General features: G+C 39.4%; 1 protein-coding gene across 1 annotated transcript; it reads right to left on the bottom strand.

The window, feature by feature from the left end:
• Positions 1-1,705: 1,705 nt before the first annotated feature.
• On the bottom strand, positions 1,706-3,389 carry LOC114667571 (chemerin-like receptor 1). Its single transcript, XM_028822926.2, has one exon. The coding sequence runs from the start codon at positions 3,354-3,356 to the stop codon at positions 2,355-2,357; it is 1,002 nt and encodes a 333-aa protein (XP_028678759.2). The 5' UTR covers positions 3,357-3,389; the 3' UTR covers positions 1,706-2,354.
• Positions 3,390-26,216: the final 22,827 nt, after the last annotated feature.

The following is a 26,216-nucleotide window of genomic DNA, read 5'->3' as shown; positions in this document are numbered from 1 at the left end:
TTATATAAAAAGTGTCAATACTTATGAGATCGATTATTTAGTGTTTTACGTTTGTAATCCATTTAGATCACCTCGCAGAGATCTGTTTTCACTTTCACATACAAGAAGTTTTTTTTTCTGTTGTTCAGTGTCAGAAAAGCCCAGTTAAGTCCACTGTTATTCATAATTGTTTACCAATAAAAGGTGGAAACTTCCAAGACAGTGAGCACTTTTTATTGGCACTTTATAATAACTCAAAAATAAATCCCTTGAAACAGTTATTAGGATTGTAAAATACATGAAGGCTATTGATTAAAATCATTTCTGTAGATTTTGCTCTACAGAGAAATAGCAGTTGTACTAAAACCACAGCATAACAGGTTGAAGATTATAATTTTTTTTAATAACATATGATTCTTCCATTTTATTTTACACTATATTGCATTATAAAATACCAGTAACGGCGCACTGCATGATAACGTGCAGTGAATACACTTGACTTGAGCATTCCTAGTTTTCGTCCTCTTTCTCTGTACGTTTAGCATTCGTTTGCTCAGAGGCTGATATGCCTGCTGCTTCCTGAGCAGCTCATCTTTTCTCCACCCTTTTGTCAGCATCTTTTCACATTAAAACTGATTAAGTCAGTGATTGTGTTGCAATTACTTAGTAGGTTTTCTTTCATTTTTCACTTAATCTGGCACTTAAATTATTCTTGAGGCAGATTGAAGACTTAAGATATGAAGAGGTAGGGGAAGTGATGGCGAAGGTGGTAGGGAATGAGAACGGCGCCTGTACACATGTGCCACACTGCCACCCTGCTGACTGCGGCCGAGAGTTGATTCTACAATCAATTAAAATAAAAATAAAAAGAGGAATAACCTTGCAGGACAATCATCACCCCAAAAGCGGATAGCAGACGTCACATAGTATACAGTATATATACCAAATTTCAGTTCAATAATACAAACGGTTTACGAGCTACAGGTGATTTAAAATCCTTGACAGACAAACAAACAGCCACTATAGCGTATTATAGAAGAAGACTGGCATGTAAAGAGCCCTGGAAAGTACATTGTGTGAACAGTTTATTATTGGTGTGCACATTTTAATTAAAATATACCCTCAATTTAGATAGTTCATGTACATTTCTTGTTATATAACATTATCTTGATTTATATAATTCATATGCTCATTTGGATATAAATGTTCAATGTCCTCAATTTATCTATTTTGTGTGTACGTTTTGATTAAAATATTCCATTAGCTTAAGTAATTTGTGCATACATTTTGATTAAAATACTCCCTCGATTTCTGAAATTTGTATGCACATTTTGATTAAAACATTCCCACGATTTAGCTATCATGTTTACCTGGGCTCTGCATAGCACTGCTGCTCTTGTTGATGTATACAGGCTGATGTACACAGATTATTATAACTAATTCTAGACTAAAAGCAAATGATCTGCACTGTAGTTTAGTCCGGAGCAGGTTTACTCCATGTCTGCAAAACTATGAGAATATTTTGTGGAACAACTGCAACAAAAATTTTAAAATAAGAACAAAAGCATAAAGTTAACTTACCTTAAGTAACAAACTGATATACTACATATTAACACTAATCTCCAAATTTGGTACATTTCACTGACAACTTTCACATTCTAAATTAAATTTTATTCCTGATAAAATGAAGCTTTAAAACTGACGTAGATGATGTCCATCACCCTGACAGAGCTTGAGAGTCCACTGCTGAAATCACTGCAGAGGTCAGAATAGTTGCAGTATCTCTCATTATAAATGTATGTATGTGACTGTCTTTGAAAGTCTGTTGTTTCAGTAAACTCAGTTTTGATTGGCTCAGAGTAATGCCCCAAGAGTCACTACAATGATGCCAAAACTAATTCCCAAATAACAACACAAAATAACCTTATCATGGTATTTCTGGCCATTAGGTTGTCCATATGCAACAAAAGGCACAGCAGGACTCCATTAACTAAATCGTGAGAGCAATTTTAATTAGAATGTGTGAATGAATAAACTAAATGAAGGGAAGTTTTAATTCAAATGTGTGCACGAATTGTAAATTATTCCCATGATTTATTAATTTTTTTCCTACCCACATCCTCTCCAGGGCTCTGTTAGGTGTGTATTACATTACTCTTAAAAAGTACATCTTTATATGAAGCAGGCATATGGAAACTCATACTCTGAATATTGTACATCATATTTTCAATTTCCATAATGTTGATGTTGTTTATAAACTTGACATTTTAATGTAATTCAACAACATTTGCTGTTTAACAAAAGAAAATAAAGTTTAGCTACAGCAGACTGAACACATGGCTGTCTCACATTTTGGTCTCCACCACTCTTTCACGTCACCTGTCCTCATTCTTTTTCTTGTCAGGACACAAATCCTCTGTGCAATTTGAGGGGCATCTTTGAGTAAAGGTGTGCAGAGATCTGTCCTCAGTGAAGGCGCTCTCCAGCACGAGAAGAATAGACTTCTTAAACACTTGCCGGAAGTCTTCACACATGCAGACGTAGAGGACTGGGTTCAGGCAGCTGTTGAGGAATGCAATGCTTGTCACAATTGGGTTACCTATTTCTATGATCATATCGAGAGTTTCTGAAAGTGTCTTTAATTGCAAGAGCTGAAAGATATGGAAGGGGGCCCAGCAGGTGAAGAAGGCAACGATGACAGCAACAATAGTCTTGAACCGCATTAAGCTCCTCTTGTGCTTCCGGCTGTTGTATCGCCAAATGATAACACAGTAACAAACCAAGATAATAATAAGTGGAATGAGGAAGCCACAGAGAAAACGAGTGATGATCAGACTCCTTTTTCTGTATTTCCAAAGGTTTGTATCGCTAGAATAGTTGTAGCCACACCTGACTCGATCTGGATATATTTTAAGGTCACGAAAGACTGCATGTGGGGTTCCCAGAACAATAGCCAACAACCAGATTAAGAAGCATGCAGTGCCAGCTGTGCGTGGTGAGCGATGGGACTGTGACCAGACGGCAGCCACCACAGCCATGCAGCGGTCAACACTGATGGCTGTCAGCAGAAACACACTGCCGTACATTGTGAGGCAGAGTATGAGAGAGTTGAACTGGCACATGAACTTCCCAAAGATCCAGTTGTAGCTGTTAGCAGTGTAGTAAATTGTGAATGGCAAGAGGGTGGTGAAGATAAAGTCGGCAATGGCCAGGTTAAGGAACCACACAGTGTTGGCTGTCTTCTTCATTCTAAAGCCAGTGATATAGATGACAAGGCCATTTCCGATGCAGCCAAGGATACAGGCAAAGGAGTAAACCACAATGGCAACTGTGTTCACTCTCATGTTCCTGTCTGGTGTGCTGGTGGTGTTATTCATCAGAGTTGATCTGAAAAAAAGGTAAAATACAATACACAATTATTATTGTGAATAGTAAAACACTTCATTTGTGCATTTCAGGTGGCTATCTGAGCTTTGATGTTCTGAAATGATGAGCCCGGACATCTGACTCCATTAAATCTGAGTGACTCTAATCCTCTGGTGCAATCAGGTATTCCACTAATGTCAGTACCTTATATAATCTTTATGGAAATACTTTCATTTTTTACTCTTCAGCAACACTTTTCAGCTGAAATTAGAAATATGGATAATGCACCGATTTCACCACACAGACAAAGTAAAGTGAATTACTAAGTACCATGGAGGACATACGGACACGCCGGTTGGCCGAGGGAACAGCTTTTTGCCCAGCAGGAGACATATAATGGATTGACCAGTGGAAGCTGGAGGCCAAGAGCAGTTAAATTCCCCTTACGAAATGTGGTAGCGGTCCTCCCGAGGCATTCCAGTTTGGACACCCACAGGGGTACATGGGAATTAGAGTCCAGAAGTGCAGTCTTGTCGGGGTCCCTGGGTGCCATTAGAGGGTGCTGTCAGGGGAGGATCTCCCTTGTTTCCATATGACCCAGAAATGCTTCCAAAAGGACACACTGTGGTGCCAGAAATGTTCCCGGGTCCAGGTTAAAAGGAGCCCACCGCCTCACCTGGAGGAGTCAGGGTTGGGAGGCAGCAAGTGGCACTCAACAAGAGGAGCAGAAGGAGAGAATTAGACACTTTATTTGTAATTGTGATTGGTTGTTTCTGCACATTTAGTGATTTATTTGTAATAAAATACTTTATTTTGTACCTGGAACTGTGTTGGGTACTATTGTGTCTGAGGTTTGGGGCTCAGTTGCACCCCTTGTGATCACACCGGATGTACATAATTTTAACACAACATAAGTGCCCTGGGACTGAAGGGTCCATACATGTTTGATATGATAACCGGTATCCATCTCATATGACAAACTGTTTGCTTTTCATTTTTGTTAAAAGCTGAAATTTAAACTTTGGATTAATCTTGGGGAAAATGAAGACGAACGTCTCATTAGTGTCAAATGTGAAATGTTGAATCATTTTAGCCAAATGTATGTTGGCACAGTGGTTAGCACTATTCTCTCACGAATTCTACATCCTGGGTAGAAATCGTCCATTTTTTTGTTAGTGTTTGCATGTTCTCTCTGTCTGCATGAGTTTTCCATGGATTCTCTGGTTGTCCTTCCACATTCTAAAGACAGACATGTTCAGTTAATTGTCCATTCTAAGTTGGGCACATGTAAGTTGAAGTGTTGATCCCATAATTAACCTTCTAGAATATCCCTGAATTGGATTAAGAACATTCCAGAAAATTCTGTCATACAGTACATCCGGAAAGTATTCACAGCACATCACTTTTTCCACATTTTGTTATGTTACAGCCTTATTCCAAAATGGATTAAATTCATTTTTTTCCTCAGAATTCTACACACAACACCCCATAATGACAACGTGAAAAAGGTTTACTTGAGGTTTTTGCAAATTTATTAAAAATAAAAAAATTGAGAAATCACATGTACATAAGTATTCACAGCCTTTGCCATGAAGCTCAAAATTGATCTCAGGTGCATCCTGTTTCCCCTGATCATCCTTGAGATGTTTCTGCAGCTTAATTGGAGTCCACCTGTGGTAAATTCAGTTGATTGGACATGATTTGGAAAGGCACACACCTGTCTATATAAGGTCCCACAGTTGACAGTTCATGTCAGAGCACAAACCAAGCCTGAAGTCAAAGGAATTGTCTGTAGACCTCCGAGACAGGATTGTCTCGAGGCACAAATCTGGGGAAGGTTACAGAAAAATTTCTGCTGCTTTGAAGGTCCCAATGAGCACAGTGGCCTCCATCATCCGTAAGTGGAAGAAGTTCGAAACCACCAGGACTCTTCCTAGAGCTGGCCGGCCATCTAAACTGAGCGATCGGGGGAGAAGGGCCTTAGTCAGGGAGGTGACCAAGAACCTGATGGTCACTCTGTCAGAGCTCCAGAGGTCCTCTGTGGAGAGAGGAGAACCTTCCAGAAGGACAACCATCTCTGCAGCAATCCACCAATCAGGCCTGTATGGTAGAGTGGCCAGACGGAAGCCACTCCTTAGTAAAAGGCACATGGCAGCCCGGTGGGAGTTTGCCAAAAGGCACCTGAAGGACTCTCAGACCATGAGAAAGAAAATTCTCTGGTCTGATGAGACAAAGATTGAACTCTTTGGTGTGAATGCCAGGCGTCACGTTTGTAGGAAACCAGGCACCGCTCATCACCAGGCCAATACCATCCCTACAGTGAAGCATGGTGGTGGCAGCATCATGCTGTGGGGATGTTTTTCAGCGGCAGGAACTGGGAGACTAGTCAGGATAAAGGGAAAGATGATTGCAGCAATGTACAGAGACATCCTGGATGAAAACCTGCTCCAGAGCTCTCTTAACCACAGACTCGGGCAACGGTTCATCTTTCAGCAGGACAACGACCCTAAGCACACAGCCAAGATATCAATGGAATATTTCTGGACAACTCTGTGAATGTCCTTAAGTGGCCCAGCCAGAGCCCAGACTTGAATCCGATTGAACATCTCTGGAGAGATCTTAAAATGGCTGTGCACCGACGCTTCCCATCCAACCTGATGGAGCTTGAGAGGTGCTGCAAAGAGGAATGGACGAAACTGGCCAAGGATAGGTGTGCAAACCTGGTGGCATCATATTTAAAAAGACTTGAGGCTGTAATTGCTGCCAAAGGTGCATCGACAAAGTATTGAGCAAAGGCTGTGAATACTTATGTACATGGGATTTCTCAGTTTTTTTATTTTTAATAAATTTGCAAAAACCTCAAGTAAACTTTTCTCACGTTGTCATTATGGGGTGTTGTGTGTAAAATTCTGAGGAAAAAAACGAATTTAATCCATTTTGGAATAAGGCTGTAACATAACAAAATGTGGAAAAAGTGATGCGCTGTGAATACTTTCCGGATGCACTGTATAATGTTATCTCCTTCTAGACTGATGTCTTTTAGTATGTGAAGCTTTCTGCAGTTTGCTATGTCTAAGACGTGAACTTTAATTTATTTACCGACTCTAAATTCAAGTGTGTGTGTGTGTTGCATTAACTGACATTCTATCATGGTTCCTACCTTACAAATGGTGCTCCTGGAATGTGCTTCAGTCAACCATGACCAACTATTATATGACTATTGTCATCTACTGTGTATTTTTGAAAACATTTCAACGTCCAAAAACCACTTTCACCTCTGTTCAAATGATTTCTCCTGCAGCTAACATACTTCATGCCTTCAAAGTGTGTTATTGCTTAGTTTTACATATTAATCTTTTGACTTTTCTCTATTGTATTTTGTGTTCGTGTTCAGTAAACAAAGCAGGGTACACCACTGATGCCAAGCAATTTGGAATGGGAGATAACCTAGAATCAGCCGAACAACTTTCTGACACTGAGCAGTACATTTCACTCAAGAATGTCCTGATAGTCCTGAGATTTCATTATCACCGACACAGACTCAATTCCGCCATGGATGGTCCCAAGCCTGGCTGAGAAAGGAGGAGGGGTGTGGTGTGTGGCGAGCTACCCCGCCCAGTTAAGCAAAACCTAGCTACAAAAATGCCAACGAGAGATCTCAGTCCTGGGAAGAGATGGGTCTCTGAATAAGAATATTTATGACACCATGTCATGAAAACCAGAAGTCTCTGGAAGTCACAAGACTGACAACCCTTCTTTTGACCAGGGCAGCTAATATTTGGAACATGGAACGTGAGAACCATGAATGAAACAGGGAAGACTTGTCGAGTAGCAGTGGAGATGAAAAACTATAACCTCACCCGGCTTGGAGTCAATGAGACCAGATGGACATAGAACCTAATAGAAGTGACTAGTCTCAGGAGAGATGATATTATACTGCGGACATGAAATGGATAATGTCCCCCAAACCTAAGGAGTTGAGCTGATGTTGTCAGCTCAGAGAGCTCTCATAGGATAGGAAACCCATGGCCCAAGGATCATCACAGCAACATTCCGGACCAAGGAGAAGAAATTCAAGATGAACATCGACAGAAAGGAGGCAGACAAAGACCAGTTCTATGCCAGACTTCAGTCCATCATTGAGAAGTACCCAGAGAGAGAGACATTAACATCCTGATGGGGGACTTCAATTCTAAGATCAGAAAAGACAACACTGGATATGAAGACATCATTGGAGGCCATGGACTAGGGAACATGAATGAGAATGGAGAGAGGCTGGCAGACATGTGTGCACTGAACAGTTTTGTCATCAGTGGCAGTGTTTTTCCTCACAAGAGCATTCACAAAGCCACTTGGGTATTGCCAGATCGCATAACTGAGAACCAGATTGACCACATCCGCATCCGCAAAAATGGAGCTGGAGGTGATACATCATTAGGAGCTAGGGGATAGTGAACCTTTGGTGGGACACTAACACATCATGGAGCACTCTTCTACACATACCCACATCTAATTTTATTAAGCCATTTCAAATCTGTCAATAGCATTTCTGTATGATTTGAAAGGAAACACTTGTAAACATGGGGAGAACATGCAAAACTACACAGACATCAAATGAGGCCGGTGTTCTTGGAGCTGTAAGGCAGAGCAAGGTCAAGAACATAAAAACCTTCTGATAACGGTGAAAAATCACAAACTAATAAATCTTTCTGGCTGAAATGATGAACTCTGCTGCAAATGTCTTGACTCCTTCAAAGTACAGAGGTTATCAACAGTCTCACTGCCTGAGCACACAGAAAATACAGCCGACATGGGGCTTTACTTGGACTGGTGGACACTTGTTTTGTCAGATTCAGTTTGCGACAAGAAAGTCCTTGATACATTTGTCATAAATGTATACACAGAAAATAATATTGCAAATGGAGGAAGTGAAGCAACAGCACTCACCACTTCTATCTCGCTGTGCAAAGTGCAGATAAAGCACTGACAAGGTATGAGGGCACAACCCTCTTTTACTACTAAATGGTAGTAAAATAACCAGAAAACAAACAAAAAAAAAAGAACCAAAACCATGACGGCATCTACTGCATATCTGAAATTCAATTTGCTATATTAAGCAGTAAAATACTTTCAAATGTAAATGTAGTTTTAACTTTTACTGTATGTGGACATGCACGCAACACCCTGTAAAATGAGACAAAAAGGACAGTTGTACATCTTGTAATAGACAATTCCTTTCAGTACTGTAAATCCATTCATACATACATTTGCAAACCAGATGAATTCATTTCTTGGTCACAGGTGACTGGTGCCAGTCCCAGCAGACCTTGGTGGAAGGCAGGAAGCAACACTGGATGGGATGCCAGTCTATTATACCCTTCCTTGAAACCAGGATTCACTTCATGATGGGATTTTCAGCTAGCTTCTCCAGGGCCAGTTCCACTTGTATCTTGCAAGGTGGCACACTTTTCCTGAAAAATATGTTCTTTTCAAAACCAATTAGAACTTTGGCTGGAGGACCAGCTAACAACAATTTATTTTGATTAAGATTGAGAACATTTTCAGTAATCCAGGATCTTAGTTCTACAAGACAATTGTGGAGCCAATTCATTGCAGAATTATTTATAGAAATATAGCCCAGTGTGTCATGAGCATAACATTGAGAAGAAATTTTAAACTACCTAAAAACAGCTCCTATAGGATAAAGATAAATAGAAAATAAAATAGAACCAAGAATGGATCCCTGAGGAACACCACATTTAACAGGAGCAGTAGATGAAAAAGAGGAATTGAAAGTCACTGAAAAGTGTCTACCAGTAAGCAAAGACCTGAACCAGTTAAGAGCAGCCTCTTTAAGCCCCACCAGATGCTCAAGCCATTACAGTAACCAATTACTGTTTATTAATTATGGTGAAGTAACTTGTGTTTTCAGGCATGTGTCACAGACAGAAATCGACCATCACAACTTTGTTGTGTCGTCCTTCACTTGTCTGCTGTATAGACAAGTTAATTTCCTCTAGCTGGCATCAGAAAGCTCACTAATATAAGCACTTCTAATTAATGAAATGTTAACAGATTTATTTAATTAACATTTTCTAATTAAACCAACAAACTTAGAGGTGATGGTTTCGTTCTGGCTAATTGTAAAAAGTGATCTTCTGCATTTGCATTGTTCATTAAGATTTCATTATCAAAATGATTAAAAAAATAGTGATGTTTAGGTGCATCCCCCTTAGCTTGTTGGCAACTGGAGCTGTGGCCTTCAGTAACTAAACTTTGAGAACCCCTGGCTTAGTGAGTCTGATAAAAGGATAAAAGAAGAACGTTTTCAAAGGCTACCAAATTGCAAACTGTGCCTGAAATCTATCGCTGTTTTTTTATTTTTTTTTTTAGGAAAGATGAAGATTCATCACCATCAGGATTAATTAATAGCAGGAAAGAAGCTAATATTAACTTGTTCTGGTCTGAGGGGAAGACTAACATTATGGCTGTAAGAGCCAATCTTAGAAAGTTAAAGTTTTGAGTTAAACTCATATTAATGTTTGCTTAATTTGAATAGAATATAATTTCTTCCATAGTCATAGTCATAGACATGGCGGCACGGTGGCGCAGTGGTTAGCGCTGCTGCCTTGCAGTTGGGTGATCTGGGGACCTGGGTTCGCTTCCCGGGTCCTCCCTGCGTGGAGTTTGCATGTTCTCTCCGTGTCTGCGTGGGTTTCCTCCGGGCGCTCCGGTTTCCTCCCACAGTCCAAAGACATGCAGGTTAGGTGGATTGGCGATTCTAAATTGGCCCTAGTGTGTGCTTGGTGTGTGGCTGTGTTTGTGTGTGTCCTGCGGTGGGTTGGCACCCTGCCCAGGATTGGTTCCTGCCTTGTGCCCTGTGTTGGCTGGGATTGGCTCCAGTAGACCCCCGTGACCCTGTGTTCGGATTCAGCGGGTTGGAAAATGGATGGATGGATAGTCATAGACAATGGTATAGTCCAGGGGTGGGCAAATTCATTCCTGGAGGGCCGCAGTGGCTGCGGGTTTTTGTTCCAACCCAGTTGCTTAATTAGAAAACAATCCTTGCCATTAATTACATTTCATGGCTAGTTAGTGCTTTAACTCTGCTATGTCAGGTCATTCTCATATCTTAGATTTTTTTTTTCCATTCTAAGGATATCATCCAAATACTTTGAAGTGTAAAACGGATGGGTAATTTTCAATCCTTCACTTTTTTCTCTTCTCTTTCCTTCCAAGTATTTAATTAAACCAAATAGTGCATGATAAATACACACAGGAGTAAAGGGTAACAAGCAAAATGGATAACTGCTGGTTTCTTTTGTCATTTGCATCTTACTGCTAATAAGGAGCAATTAAAAACCAAGAATGCAGCTGTTTAAGACTTAAATAAGCAATAAGGGTTCATAATCTTAACGAGGGAGATAACTAAAATGAAACAGAAGTGTTTCTAGAGCAATAAGTGCTTCTTATTAAGCAATTGGGTTGGAACAAAAACCTGCAGCCACTGCGGCCCTCCAGGAATGAATTTGCCCACCCCTGGATAGTCTTTTCCCCCTATAAGTTAGTAAGACATAAAACCTTCTTACTATAACTAAGAAACAGTGTGATAATAGATGCAGTTGTGTTTAGAACAGGTCCCAGTAATCAGGGACTCGAAAGACCCATTTTCTACTCAGAGATGGGATAGGCATACAGTTTTCTGACTGTCGTCTTCGTCTAGAAGTGGTTCAGAAATCTTAAGTAAAGTGTAATGATTTGAGATGTAACAAGATTTAAGCTTTGAACAGAACTTTTCTTAATATTAATTTTTTTCCCTTTTTTGCTATTTTAATTTTCTTTTTTGTGTGAACTGTTTTACTTTGAATTTTAAATAAAACTTTTAAAAAAACGAAGATATTTTGTCTGTGGAATCATTTCGGCATGTCAGGCTTTTGTTTAATCCCATTTTTGAGTTGCAGCTGCTGAACTTTGACAATTCTGGAAAAACGCAGCTACAATGGCAGTCTGGAGTGAGAGCAACACAACCACTCAGAAGCAAGAGGCTAATGTTAGTGAGTCCAGATGATGATGATGATAATGACGGTTCTCAGTTCTCGCCTGATGATGGGCTGCAGTAACCTTATAACATTAAAGTTGAACAGGGGAGCCCACACTTTTTCGTCTTGCGAGCTACTTTTAAAATGACCAGGTCGAAATTATCTACCTACATTAAAAATGCTACATTATTATTATTATTATTATATATATATATATATATATATATATATATATATACAGTATATACTGAGTATACTTTATACATAAAATATATGTTGTCGTACCTTGCATAACTGAATAACCCTTATGGCACAATAACAATTCAATACATTTATGGTCACTACAGTATTTGGATTCCCTTTTTCCCTTTCCCTTTTTCAGACCATTATCTGCAAACCATAGAGATGGTTGTGCATGAAAATCCCAGTAGATGAGCAGTTTTTGGAATACTCAGACCAGCCCATCTGGCTCCAACAACCATGCCACCTTCAAAGTCATTTAAATCACCTTTCTTCATCACTCTGATGCTTGGTTTGAACTTCAGCAGGTCGTCTTGACAATCTCTACATGCCTAAATGTATTGAGTTGCTGCCATGCGATTGGCTGATTAGATATTTGTGTTAAGTAGCAGTTGAACAGGTGTACCTAATAAAGTGGCCGGTGAGTGTATGTACACATTCAGCCATCTGTCTTGTGGGGGTTTGTCTGCCTGACTTCTTATATTGTTTTTGGGGTATGCAGGGTGGTCCAGATCTAATTATGCAACTGTTTGACTGACAACCGTCTCCCCACCATTTTGGAATGCGGGGGGAGGTGCTACCATCTATCGGCAACAAAAAGAATTTTCAGTGAAATCTGTAGGTGCAGGGCAGGTGCTGTGAATTCTCTTTTTCTTAATAAGTTATAGCGTAATGAAAATTACATAATTAGATCTGGACCACGCTATAGTATATTGCATTGATAATGACTATTTGCACTCTCAAAAATAAATGTGCCAGAGTGGTTCTTCAGAGCAATGCCAAAAACACCCATCCACCTTGGGACCAGAAATAGCCCTTATTTATTTAGATTTATAACAAGCTCCACAAATACCCATGAACAGATGATAATAGATTTGTGAAATCCCACTGGGCTCCTGATTTTAAAAGGACTCTTGTTGCATACAATAACTCAGGCTAAGTCCAGGTTTGTGTCATGGGTAGCCCAACATACATTAAAGATTTCAGTTTTTGTCTATACATTATGAAGTTTTTCAAATCAAAGAACAAGCTTCATAAATGCAAATTAACATTTCTCATAACAAAATGGTACTTTGTCAAGCAGAGGTGCTATGAGGAACCACACAACCCAGTAAAAAACCAGAAAGAGCCATTAAAGAGCCAGTCAGCAGAGGTGCTATCGGTGTGCTGTCTAATATTAACATATTGTTTAGTTATTCACTTTGTGAGAGATCAGTGAAGGAGAGGTGTATGTGGTGATGTATGTAGAATACAGTTTAGAGAGGTGTGGGCTATAGAGAAGCTAAAGATGTGCGAGTTCTAACTGGAAAACTTCACTAAACATGCTGATCTCACTAAGCCATGTGCTTTATGAAATAAAGATATTCTATGAAAGGATTATGGTGAGGAAAAGCCCTTGGAAAACAAAGATATGCACATTCTGACTTGAAAGTTCCATAGAAACAGGAAGTGTGGTGTACACACTCTTAAAAATAAAGGTGCCAGAGAGGTTCTTCAGAGCCAGGCCATAGGGGAACCATATATGATTCCCAAAAAGACCCTGAAGGTTCCAGAAAGACCATTTACGTTCCATACAGTATAAATGGGAAGAGATTTGTGAAGTTACAATGGTTCATGATTTTAAAGCACATGCACAGGCTAAATTCAGGTTTTCCTAATCTGTTAGTGTTGTGCCTCCTGAACAATGAAGATTTCAGGCTTTTATTGTTCTACAAATAAGCAAGTTTTTCAAAGCATAAAAAAGTGCTTTGTTGATCAATAGTTCTAAAAGGAACCACACAACCCAGTTACATATATATATATATATATATATATATATACACATCCATCCATTATCCAACCCGCTATATCTACAGGGTCACGGGGGTCTGCTGGAGCCTGCAGCCAACACAGGGCGCAAGGCAGGAAACAAACCGCCGGGCAGGGTGCCAGCCCACTGCAGGGCGCACACACACACACACACACACACACACTAGGGACAATTTAGGATCGCCAATGTACCTAACCTGCATGTCTTTGGACTGTGGGAGGAAACCGGAGCACCCGGAGGAAACCCACGCAGACACGGGGAGAACATGCAAACTCCACGCAGGGAGGACCCAGGAAGAGAACGCAGGTCTCCTAACTGCAAGGCAGCAGTGCTACCCACTGCGTCACCATGCCGCCCCATATATATATATATGTATATATATATATATATATATATATATATATATATATATATATATATGCCATTGAAGAACCAGAGCTTAACACTTTGAATTTCGATCCCAGAGGTGGTGAGTTTAAATCCCACAATTGACACTGTGTGCCCATGAGCAACTCACTTCACCTGCCTGTGCTCCAACTGCATTAAAAAATATAACCAGTTGTATCTCAAATGTTGTAAGCCGTCTTGACGTCAACCAAATAATAAAATAATAATAAAAACATTTACATAAACTACGAAAAGTGCTGTATAAAATAAATAGAAAAATTGAAGCACTATGAAAAAAAATAACGACATCAGCATCAAAATATACAGATTGTGCGAGTTTCGACTGTAAATTGCTATATAAAATAAAAATGTTTAAAACATAGAAAGTTCAAGTGCTATATAAAAAAATGCTGACATTAAAGTGGTAATTTTTTCTGATTGACGACTTCTAAGAAAAGCATTTAAAGCTGCTGGCGTTCACACCGTGACAAATGCCATGAAGACATAAAACTAAATGTGCGAGTTCTGACAGTTAACTCAGTGTTATTTTTGAGAATTAGGTGGATAGGATTGGTGAGCTTTGTTGGTGAATAACCATAACTTTTTTTCCTTTTTGCACAATAACGATATGCAAATATGTGAAACGTAAAACACAAATTGGCTGTATAAAATAAAAAAATTAAAATGTTTTATATAGACTGCTGTGTAAATCAGCATTCGATTTTTACAGATATTACAGTGCTATATAAATGTAAAGAATTATTATTAAAGAATTATTATCCATGCGTTCACTGTTTAAACTCACCTATTCTAAAAATCCCCTTCGGTGTCCCAGTAGCCCGACACAATCCGAATTACATCTGAAACAGCGCAAGAACCAGACGCGGAGTGGGCGGCAGCCTTCCCGAGCTCACACGCCAGCCAGACACAGAGCAGGTTACTGGAGAGTCTGTAACTGACAAAGAAACAAGCCTACAGTGAACATGAAGTGAAACACCCTGAAATAGTTGAGCTCCTTTATTTAACGTCAGACACTTCGGAAACTCGTGCAAATCCAAATTAACAGTTAATGAAACGGTATCTGAAGCTTCGTCCACAGTGAAAGAAAGGTACCTACCTTTTCCCTTTTTGCAACAGCTTTCTTTCTTTCTTTCTTTCTTTCTTTCTTTCTTTCTTTCTTTCTTTCTTTCTTTCTTTCTTTCTTTCTTTCTTTCTTTCTTTCTTATAAAATCCCTGGATTGTCTTTTAGCTAAAAGTCCAATATAAGAGCAGTTCAAAACTTCCGTGCTGATCCGACGTGTGAATGGCGCTTTAAACCAACAGTTGCTTCAATACTTCATCAGATTGCAAAACTCGATTGTTATACATAAACAGGTGTTTGGGGGAACATAAATGTCGCTGCCGGCAGCAGGTTAAACAACAAGTGCTGGTCAGCGTCCCTTGACTGTGTAACATGAAATGCTGAGCTAAATTTAAAAGAACTTTCGGGCTGTATCACCACTATGACAATGGCAGACTGTTATCTGACATGACATTGCCCAATAAAAACAGAGATATGCAAATATATTTGAAATAATCCCCGAGTTCACACCCTTATAAGTACAACGACGATAAAGAAACCTTTGTAGTGTCGATAGGAACCCGCAGCGCAGATGCATAAACAGATCAGCTGAAAAGAGCTGTGCAAAAGACGTCATTTACTGCTATTCTTTATAAACTTCTGTAATCACACGTCCACGTTTTTTTCTTCGCTACTTTCTTTGTTCCTTCCTCATTTGACTTGTTACTGATGACTCCCCTAAAAAAAGACGCGCCGTCAAAAAACGCAGCGGCTGTTCGCATTGCCCTAGAATGAAACTGGCTGGAACTAAACTTCAGGCTAAGATGGAGGGGCTTTAAACAGGGTGGGTGCAGACTTAAACTAATATGTTAAGCCTGAAAACAAAAGAAACAAAATCAGAGAGGCAGTCATATAGCGGTGTTCTTCTCCACTCTTAAAGGTGCCAGAGGGATTTTTCACAGCGATGCTATACGGGAACCATTTTCTTAGTTCTCAAACGATCCATCCGTTATGAAGGTTCCAGAAAGAACCATTTATTTATTTACATCTGTAACATGATTCATATAGCAATTTACTGTGAATAAATGGGAACAAATTTGTGAAATACCAATAAGTCATGATTTTGAAAGGACTCTTCCTGCACACAATATCACAGGCCAAGCCAAGGTTTTCTTAAAATGTTGGTGTCCTGCTGGGTAGCCGATACACCTCAAAGATTTCAGCTATTTGTACATATTAGGAATTTCTCAAAGCAAAAAAGAACTAACTTCATATTCAGAGAACCATTATTTTTAAGTGTCCTTTCAACATTATAAGACAATTTCTAATTTAAGCCTGTCATATTAGAGTTAAGTCAAACTCTTTGACCAATGTACACATTTTGACATTCCATAGGAATTGCATATGGTTTGCCCAAATGAAAATTAATTTGTTATAGTATAACAAGACTCAAAAACAGAAAATTGCACTCATCTTAAAATTTTGACCTTTCACGTATTGCCTGACTTTAGCAGCAGTGATAGATAGATAGATAGATAGATAGATAGATAGATAGATAGATAGATAGATAGATAGATAGAGATAGATAGATAGATAGATAGATAGATAGATAGATAGATATGTAAGTCACTATATAACAGACAAACAAATACATAGTTTGATAGATCTATGTATTTGAACAAAGGTTTATGATTTTCTACATGTATTAGGAAGTAAAAGAGCTATGTTATATGGGTAGGAGACGGTGGCACTGACCAGAAAGCAGGAGACAGAGCTGGAGGTGGCAGAGTTAAAGATGCTAAGATTTGCATTGGGTGTGACGAGGATGGACAGGATTAGAAATGAGGACAAGAGGGTCAGCTCAAGTTGGACGGTTGGGAGATAAAGTCAGAGAGGAGAGATTGCATTGGTTTGGACATGGATGTTAAGGATAGAGCTGCCAGGCAAGAGGAAAAAAGGAAGGCCTAAGAGGAGGTTTATGGATGTGGTGAGAGAAGACATGATGGTGGTGGGTGTGACAGAGCGAGATGTAGAGAACATGAAGATATTGAAGAAGATGATCCACTGTGGAAACCCCAAATGGGAGTAGCTGAAAGAAGAAGAAAGAATTAGGAAGTTTTTCAAAGCAAAAATAAACAACATCTATGCAAAGAACACTCCCCAAAAATAAATGGTGCTTTGTCAATCAATAGTTCTACAATGAATCACACAACCCAGTAATATATATATATATATATATATATCTGCGGTGGGTTGGTACCCTGCCCAGGATTGGTTCCTGCCTTGTGTCCTGTGTTGGCTGGGATTGGCTCCAGCAGACCCCCGTGACCCTGTGTTCGGATTCAGTGGGTTGGAAAATGGATGGATGGATGGATATATATATATATATATATATATATATATATATATATATATATATATATATATATATATAGGTGGTGAGCTTCAATCCTGCAACTGACACTGTGTGATCATGAGCAATTTTTTATCTAGTATAGTAAGTCACTATATGATAGATAGATAGATAGATAGATAGATAGATAGATAGATAGATAGATAGATAGATAGATAGATAGATAGATAGATAGATAGATAGATAGATAGATCAGCATTTTTTCTTGGCCGTGGGGAAGAAAGGAGAAGATCACATTAGTGTCAGCACCCCCTCTCATCGTGGTATTGCTTAGATCAGGGCAGAGCCGGCCCTAGACAATTTCGGGCCCGAAGCAAACTGATACCGAGGGGCCCGACCCCTGCAGCTAGGGGGTCCGGGGCAAAGCTCCAGCCGCCAAGCGATTTCCTACATTCTAAGCTGCAGAAATGCGTTTTCCCGGCATCTACAACCATCACTTTTTGACGATTTCCGTTTGACACTGACAACCATAACCGTAACACACTGACAGGAGCCAGATTTGCAGGCTGTCAGCGCAGACTGTCGTACAAGGTCCTGAGTGAGGGGTATGAGTGATGGATATTGATATTGATTGATGGATATACTGATATGAAGGAAAGTGATGGCTTTACGAAGAGAACGGCCCCTTTTATGCTCTGTCAAGAATGCAGTGCGGCGGAGCGGCCCTGACTGAAGCGTAAGTGGCCGCCTACTAAAGGACAGAGGCACAGATGAGCCGTGGAGGTGGCAACAGGCGCGTGGGCCTGAGTGAAGCGTAATGAAGATTGGAGTGCCGAGTGGAGATGTCCACGTGGAGTAATTAGGTGATGGAATATGTTGCCCATGAATTATATATATAAAAAAATTAGTAATAGAGGTTAGAGTGAAGGAGTCTGTTGCTCCACTGGGCCCTCCGCAGCAGCGTCGCATCACAGGAAAAAAAAAAAACCTTGGGCACAGTGGGGCCCCTCCAGCTGTGGGCCCGAAGCGGTCGGTTTGTTCGCTTCACCCTAAGCCTGGCTCTGATCAGGGGTCCCCAGCTCTGGTCCTGGAAGGCTGCAGTGGCTGCAGGCTTTCATTCAAACTATTTCTCTTAAGTAGTGACCTGTTTTTGCTCCTAATTAACTTCTTTTGAATTCGTTTTTTTTTTTTTACATGATCTTGAAGACTCAGACCCCTCAATTGTTTCTTTTTCCTTAATTAGCAGCCAAACGATAATGAGATACAAAATGAACCAAAACATAACTAGCAAACTGTGACCATCATACAGTATCTGAAAATTAAGAAAGGTGAAGGTCTCAGGAATGCACAATGAAAGCAGCAACAAGCCATGGAATTGAAGAACAAGTTTAATTAACAGCAAGAATCAGAACCTAATTTAGCAACTGCTTGGAGTAAAATTAGTTGGAGTTTGAGGCCCTGATTTAGGTCGTCTTCTGTTGACTCACTCACTTCATATTTTAATTCTGTTTGGGTGCCATTTAAGGAAAGAAATGAAGCAATTCAGAGGAACAATGAAGAAAAATCTTAAAAAACAAGTCAATTAAAATTAATTCAAAAGATGTTAATTAGCAGCAGAAACAGGTCAGTAATTAAAAAAACAAGGTCTTTTCTGCCCATCAATGATTCTACCCGATGTACCCATTAAGTTTATTTTTATTTATCTATTAATCAATTGATTGGATGTGTTTTCTGTTTTGTAAGTCTGTATTCTTACTTTTTATTGTTCTGCTGCTGTATACATTTGAATTTCCCCATGGGATTAATAAACTGTATCTGATCTAATCTAATCTATTTCATGAAGAATCCTAATTTAAAGGAGGAATTTTCCCTTGTTAGATAGGGTGCTGCCATTCAGTCTTCTAGTGAACAGCTCAGATGTCCTTATGTGGCTATGTTGTTACAGAATACATAGCAACACATGTATCAACAATATGATGTTAGTCTTTACCATTCTTCCCAGCATCACTGGTGGCTTCAACCTGCTTTGGCCTGGTGGCACAACCACTGAATCCTGGAAAGGAAAACACACAAAAGTAGTAATTAGCAGCTAGTTTATAAAAAAAACAAACAACAACAACAAATAAGAATAACGGGCAATCTAGCCCCCTGTTCCCTTAAGTGACATACGCGAAGACACAATAATATGACAGGAAAACAAATTTCCGTGGGAAAAAAAAACTTTCATGAAAGAAGAAAGATGGAAAAAAATCTGATGGGAGAAAAAAAGGGAGGAGGAAAATACGCAGAAATAAGCTTGCGTTCTCTTGCAAAACTTTTGAACCACATCATCTGTTGCTGTAATTGCAGTTTCAGTCATTCTAAGTCACCCACTCCCTGACCGGACTCAAACATCCGCGCTACCGACAGGTGAAGGTGTACAGTTTGTGGAATGGCCGTGAAGATGATCTAGGACCACACCTTAGAGGAATAGAGCTGTGATCAGGGAGTAATACGAATTATTTAAAAGTGCGTCAATGTTATTACAGTATGTCTTACATGACAATATAATAATAGTAGGTGATCTAGGTCCACGCTACAGAGGAAAATAAGCTGTGATTAACAAGTAATATGCAATTTTTAAACAATGTTATTAGCGTATGTATTATACGTTAAATATTATTCAGTTCCGGGTCCCACCAACATTTAGTGCAAGATAGGAACCAACCCTAAACGCGATGTCAGTCAAACGCTGCGTCAACTGGGAACAACAACCTGAAAACATACAGTATCAATCCACAAAAACACAGGAAGACCATACAGACTCCACACGGACAGCACCCGCGTTTATGATTCCGACCAATGGCTGGGTCCGTAAGGCAGGAGCTGTAAGTATCTTCTTCAACAACTAATTCTCTTTTCTGTTCAATAAAATTAAATTCGGTAGGTTAAAACATTCTTGTTTATCAAGGCGCCGATAAGAGTTAACGTCACCGTACACGTACATGCGACAGTATTACTGCTATGAGACCCGAGTGCAATGCGATCAGTCGCACGATCTCGCCGGTCCTCAAGACGACACACCGTAATTTCAAGCCAGATACGGAAGAAACAATGAAACAGTCGACAATAACCAGGCATTGAGGATGGAGAGGCCAAAATGTAATGCAGAGATGCAAATGAATGAGCATCCTTCATCAGCCACACATTCCGAATGGTTCAGCCGAACTGTTAATGCACCTGGGCTTCATGTCGAAACTGTAACTGTTTCGTTATTATCGGTGTGCTTAGAGTTTAAAAACAGGTATTATTTTAAATACATTTGCATGTTTCTTTTTTTGTTCAGCAGTGTCATATCGGATTACAGTCTGCTCTTGTCGTGCTGCGGTGATTCACCCTTTTTAATTAACTAGAAGGTCACTTTTAGCTCAGAATCTGAAACAACCAACACAGCCAAGGGATACTGACCAACACTACTTTTACGCGTTTTATAGAAATGACGGCAACAGCTTAATTCAATCCAAACATCAATTTATAGACAGCTATAGAACTTGTCAACTGATGAAGTATTGAAGCAACAGTGGGTTAAATCGGCATTTACACTTTGGATCAGCACGGGAGATTTGAATCGTTCTTTATTAATCTTTTAGCTATCAAGAGAAAATCCAGCAATCTTTTTAGGAAGAAAGAAAGAAAGAAAGAAAGAAAGAAAGAAAGAAAGAAAGAAAGAAAGAAAACGGTAAGGAATCTTTTTTGCTTTGTGGACACAACTTCAGATGCAGTTTCATATGCAGCTAATTTTTAATCGATCGGGATTCAGCTATTTTACAGCGATGCACGCCATGAGTCTCTTGATTTGCGCTTGTTGTGTTAACAGGCGACTCCAAATTGGCCCGTGTGAGGAAGGCCTGTGCGCCACCCTGACCTGGTCTGGGTCTTGCTTTGTCTTAGATGTGGTCCGGACTGTCTTGGGCCACTGGAACACTGAATAGACTCCTTCTTTTTCTTTCGGCTGCTCCCGCTAGGGCAGGGGTCTGCAACCTTCACTATGAAAAGAGCCATTTTGCTCCCTCTTCCTCCAAAGAAAAATAGTCTGGAGCCGCAAAACATAACACAGCTTATAAACTTTTAAAAGTTTTTAATCTTTTTTTAGATTTTACATGTTACAACCACGGAATACAACAAACAGAAGTGCAGTGTGCATGTGTAGGCCTACTTTGAAATAAATGTAACTGAACTCTGCAGGCCTATTTGAGTCCTTCCTATACCTGTATAAAATTAAAATAAAAACTAGCCCACTTTAATATAAATAAAACATTTAGCTGTAGCTTAGCAGCTTTAAAAAAGTAAACATAAAATTCCATTTCAGTGTGCTCTCATCCTCTTCAGGTTTCCCTCTCAGCCAGCAATCAACTGAAGCACCTGAACATACAAAAAAACCTACATCAGCTCCGGGTCTGAAATAAATGTGTTTTTTTTTTTTTTTAAAATATTAGCCTATTAAATGCTATTGTTCTCACCTGTTTAATGTGACTTCTGTTTCTGAAGTTCGCTGCAGATCATCTCTAGCACTTTGAGCTACTTTTTGTATGAAAATGTGCTATATAAATAAATGTTGTTGTTGTTCTATGTCGGGGCTATACGATGTGACTTTGACCTTCACACAGGACTGCAGGCTCATGTGTGAGGTGGGAGAGATATTTGGACTTTATGAAGTTCATTCTTGAGAAAACTTGCTCACATAAGTATGTTGAGCCAAAGATGGACAGGACTCCAAATGCATATTTTTTCATGTTCATATATGTTTCGGGAATGGCACTCCATGTATTGAAAACAAGTTTGTCGGGTTTGGGGAGGTTTTCAATATCAGTCCATTTGTGCTCTTTAGCGAGAGTAGCCTTCTGACGGGCGACTTCTTCAAGATCCGCTGTCAGGCATTTGAACTTGGACACCCATAAATCTTTATCCGCTATGCGGCCAGTTCAATTTCTAGATCGGGCTTACTTACTCCTGTGAATGCGGATGTGTTCAGCAGGGATGGGTCGATGTCCAGGGAAGGAGAGAGTGTTTTTTTTCTTTCTGAACTCACTGAATCTTTCTCTAAATGCAGCTTGCATTGCAATAATTGTACGGTGGAAATAATCACAATTTATGTGAATGTTCACTGCTTTGAACTCTCTCAGGGAGGGGAAGTGAGAGAGTGAACCATGCGCTCAAACACCAAAACATTTAAAGTCAGAGAATAGATGCTCTGATATTTTTATGAACGATTCTTTCAAGTATTCTCCGTCTGTGAACGGCTTACCCCTCCTTACGATCTCTTGAGCTGCCACAAAACTAGCAGCTGTAGTTGATTGTGGAGAAGTGATCCACTTTTTGAAAGTATGTTTGCTCTGTTCAGCTTTCCGTTGCAGTTCTGAAATTGCTCTCTTTCGCTTATCTTCACTTGGGTATTTTTCAGTGAATGCTGAGTGCTTGTTTCGAAAATGTCTTTCAACGTTACATTTTTTGTTGTTCGATAATTTATCGCCACATATTAAGCACACCGGTAAGCCAGCGTCGTTGGCGGTGAAGGCAAATGCTTCTGTCCACGCAGAATTAAACTCTCTGTTCTCTTCTGGGATTTTTCATTTTTGGGATTTATTCATGGTTAGTGCAGGGGTCGCACACTCCAGAAGCCACCTGCAGGTAAAGGCGAGGGCTATAGACGTAGATGTGACGCATATTTTAGTTGACAAATTATAAATAAAAATAAAAATTAGATGTTAAAGTGTATAACAGTAGTAGTAGTAAATAAACATTATATATATTACATATATTATATACAAATTAAATTAAGAAATTGCCGTTATTCATTTTCATGTTTTTTTTTTTTTTTTTTAAGGCCAAAAGGAGCCATTACAAGGAGGCTGAAGAGCCGCATGCGGCTCCAGAGCCGCGGGTTGCCGACCCCTGCGCTAGGGGTTGCCACAGGGGGTCATCTTTTTCCACATTTTTCTGTCCTCTGCATCTTACTCTGTTACACCCACCACCTGTATTTGTATTGTTGTCCGCTTATTGATTTGACAAAATTTTACACCGGATGCCCTTCCTGACGTTACCCTTCCCATTTACCCGGGCTTGGGACCGGCACGAAAAAACACACACTGAATAGACTAAGCGATGGCTCTTGTTCAGAAAGCGGACGCCACTTGGTTTTTTCACAATAATTAAGATTAGGTATATAAGTAGGATTCACATTTCTGTTATCATTTTAGCCCTAAAATAGTGACTTAACATCAGGGACCTATTTTATTGAACTTGAGGTTAGTCTTTCGGCGAGGGAAAGGCCATCTCAAATGGCGTCCGCTTTCTGAACAATACACGATGTATGGATGTAATATTTGTAAAATTCAAACAGCAGTTTATATTAGGAGAATTAGATTCACTTTTGATATATACAGCGAGTATTTGCATTTTATATATATGCGTGTGTGTGAAATGCGTTCATTCCTCCATGTATGTCTTCTTGTGTTCACGTCACCAGAGCTAACCTGACCAATCAAATTGCTCAAAGCCACCAGATACAACACACACCCGCACGCACACACAGCACGCACACACACACACACACAGACCTTATCTTTTTATTATACTAGGGGGGTTTGCCCCCTGCTCGCTTCGCTTGTCAACCCCTGTGTTTGGTTTTCCTGATACACACTTTTAAGATTTTTTTCGAGTAATAATTTCCGTTTGTTTGCACTAGTGCGATCTTTCTCATTTTCCTGCTTTCATATTCTTTAACTTTCTCTGCATTTGTATCGCGCCGTTTTTTTTAGCCTTTCGAATTCCACTGCTTTCATAATAAGATGCAAATTAATAAAGAACCAGCAGTTTTCCATTTAGCTTGTTTCCATTTACAGCTGTGTGTGTTCAGCATGAACTATCTCGTTTAATTAATTTTTATGTTTCTGCCACTACATGTATCTCAGTTTCCACTTGTGTGGTTAATAAAGTCGATCTAATCTAAATAATAATAATAATAATAATAATAACTTTCTTTATATAGCACCTTATTACACATTTACATGCAACTCAAGGTGCTTTCCACCGCATAATCAACAAAAATAATAAAATTATACCATAGTTACTTGGATATTATCATTGATTAATATTACAATATTTTCTAATAAATATAAGTATACTAAATTGAAAGTCAACCTGGGCATTGTTAAAGAAAAGGTAAACACTAAACATCAAAACAATCCTTCACTCTTATCAGAAACAGGTTTATATTGTTTTCTAACTAAAAGCCTTATTCATAAAGATGTCAAGAGATCAACCAGAACTAATTTACATATATATAAAAATACTACTGCGGTGGGTTGGCACCCTGCCCGGGATTGGTTCCTGCCTTGTGCCCTGTGTTGGCTGGGATTGGCTCCAGCAGACCCCTGTGACCCTGTGTTCGGATTCAGCGGGTTGGATAATGGATGGATGGATGGATAAAAATACTAGGGGGCTCTGCTCCCTGCTCGCTTCGCTTGCCAACCCCGGGGGGCGGGCGCTATGCACCAAACACTTTGCATCTCTGCCGCTCGCGTATGTGAATTTCACTTTCACCAAACAACAAATCTTTTTATTATCAGCTTTATATTAACTTCACCTGTTTGCTGTCTGGTACAAATCTTGTAATCAATATTTAACCCACTTCCTATTGTCCAAATGACTTGAAATTTTGCACACTTACTCACTTCCGATGACAATACATGAATCAATAATCAGTTTCACTAATTGATCAATTAATCCATGTTAATTAAGAAATTAAATTTTCATATGAAGACTAGTTCAAGATTTCACCAATAGATGGCGCTAGTAATGGATAGAACTAAAACAAATCCAAGACTAAAAAGTTGAAAATAATATATATATAAAAAGATACTTTTTAAAAAACACGCGTATATTAAGTTAAAAAGTGTACTAAAAGTAAAAAATAACTCTCTCATACATCACTTATAAAATAAAAGTGTGGGCGTTTTTCATCAATCAACATTCAAAAAACACTTCTTAAAATCTTAGCAAAAGCTAAGATACAGAAGGAGAGGAAAACAAAAAACACTAAGATTGGGGCAAAAGGAGAAAAACAAAGCTCTGGAGGGTCACAGCTGGAAGACAGAAGTGAGCAAATCAAATAGTTAAGTCTGATGGTAATCCGTCTCTGCATCATAGAAGTCAGAATGACTTAGGCCAGCTGGGTGCCCACCCTCCACTGGGCACAGTTGATACACTCAGCTACTTTATAAAGGTTTCCAAGGCCTCCTCATTTCCTCCAGCACCTCAGGTGACTGCAGAACAGAAGTTGAATTGAATCTAATGAAATATATAGAAGGAAACTGAAGAGAAAAAAAACCCGCAGGACTGAGAATTATTCCTTTAGGCTTCAAATCATGTTGATGATATCTTTGGAAAAGGAAACAACCTAAGATATAAGATTAACCTGACATGGCAGAGTTAAAACAGTAACAAGCCATGAAACTGAAGTTGTTATTGGCAAGGATGAGTTTCTAATTAAGCAACTAGGCTGGAACAAAAACCTGCGCTCACTGTGGCCCCGCAGGACTGGCGTTCATCACCCCTGTTTTAGTGCACCAGTTAAGCCAGGCATCCTCAACCTTCACTTACTGAGAGCCGCATCTCCACGTGTCAACAAGCTAAGTGGGCTGCGCAGTGAGAAATAAACAGGTTTCCTTGAAAGTGACATTAAATGTTAGGCTTACGTGTAAAATATTTACCTGGTAATGACATCAGTATTTGTTTAATCATTTCTTAAACCAACTCTTCGTGAAATATACCTATGAAGAAGAGCATTGAGCAAAGAGAAACTAGAGCACTTGTTACAATTAGTGAAAACAAAAACCCCAACCCTGATTGCTTAATTAACAATTAAAAATACCCTGAACAATGTACCTTAACAGCTTTCGAAAGCAGTTACCTTTTCATAAGCAACAACTGCTAACATCAGCG

The sequence above is a fragment of the Erpetoichthys calabaricus genome, chromosome 17, assembly GCF_900747795.2.
Source record: "Erpetoichthys calabaricus chromosome 17, fErpCal1.3, whole genome shotgun sequence".
NCBI lineage: Eukaryota > Metazoa > Chordata > Cladistia > Polypteriformes > Polypteridae > Erpetoichthys > Erpetoichthys calabaricus.
The sequence above is the reverse complement of the archived record's forward strand: the minus strand, read 5'-3'. Positions and strand labels throughout refer to the sequence as shown.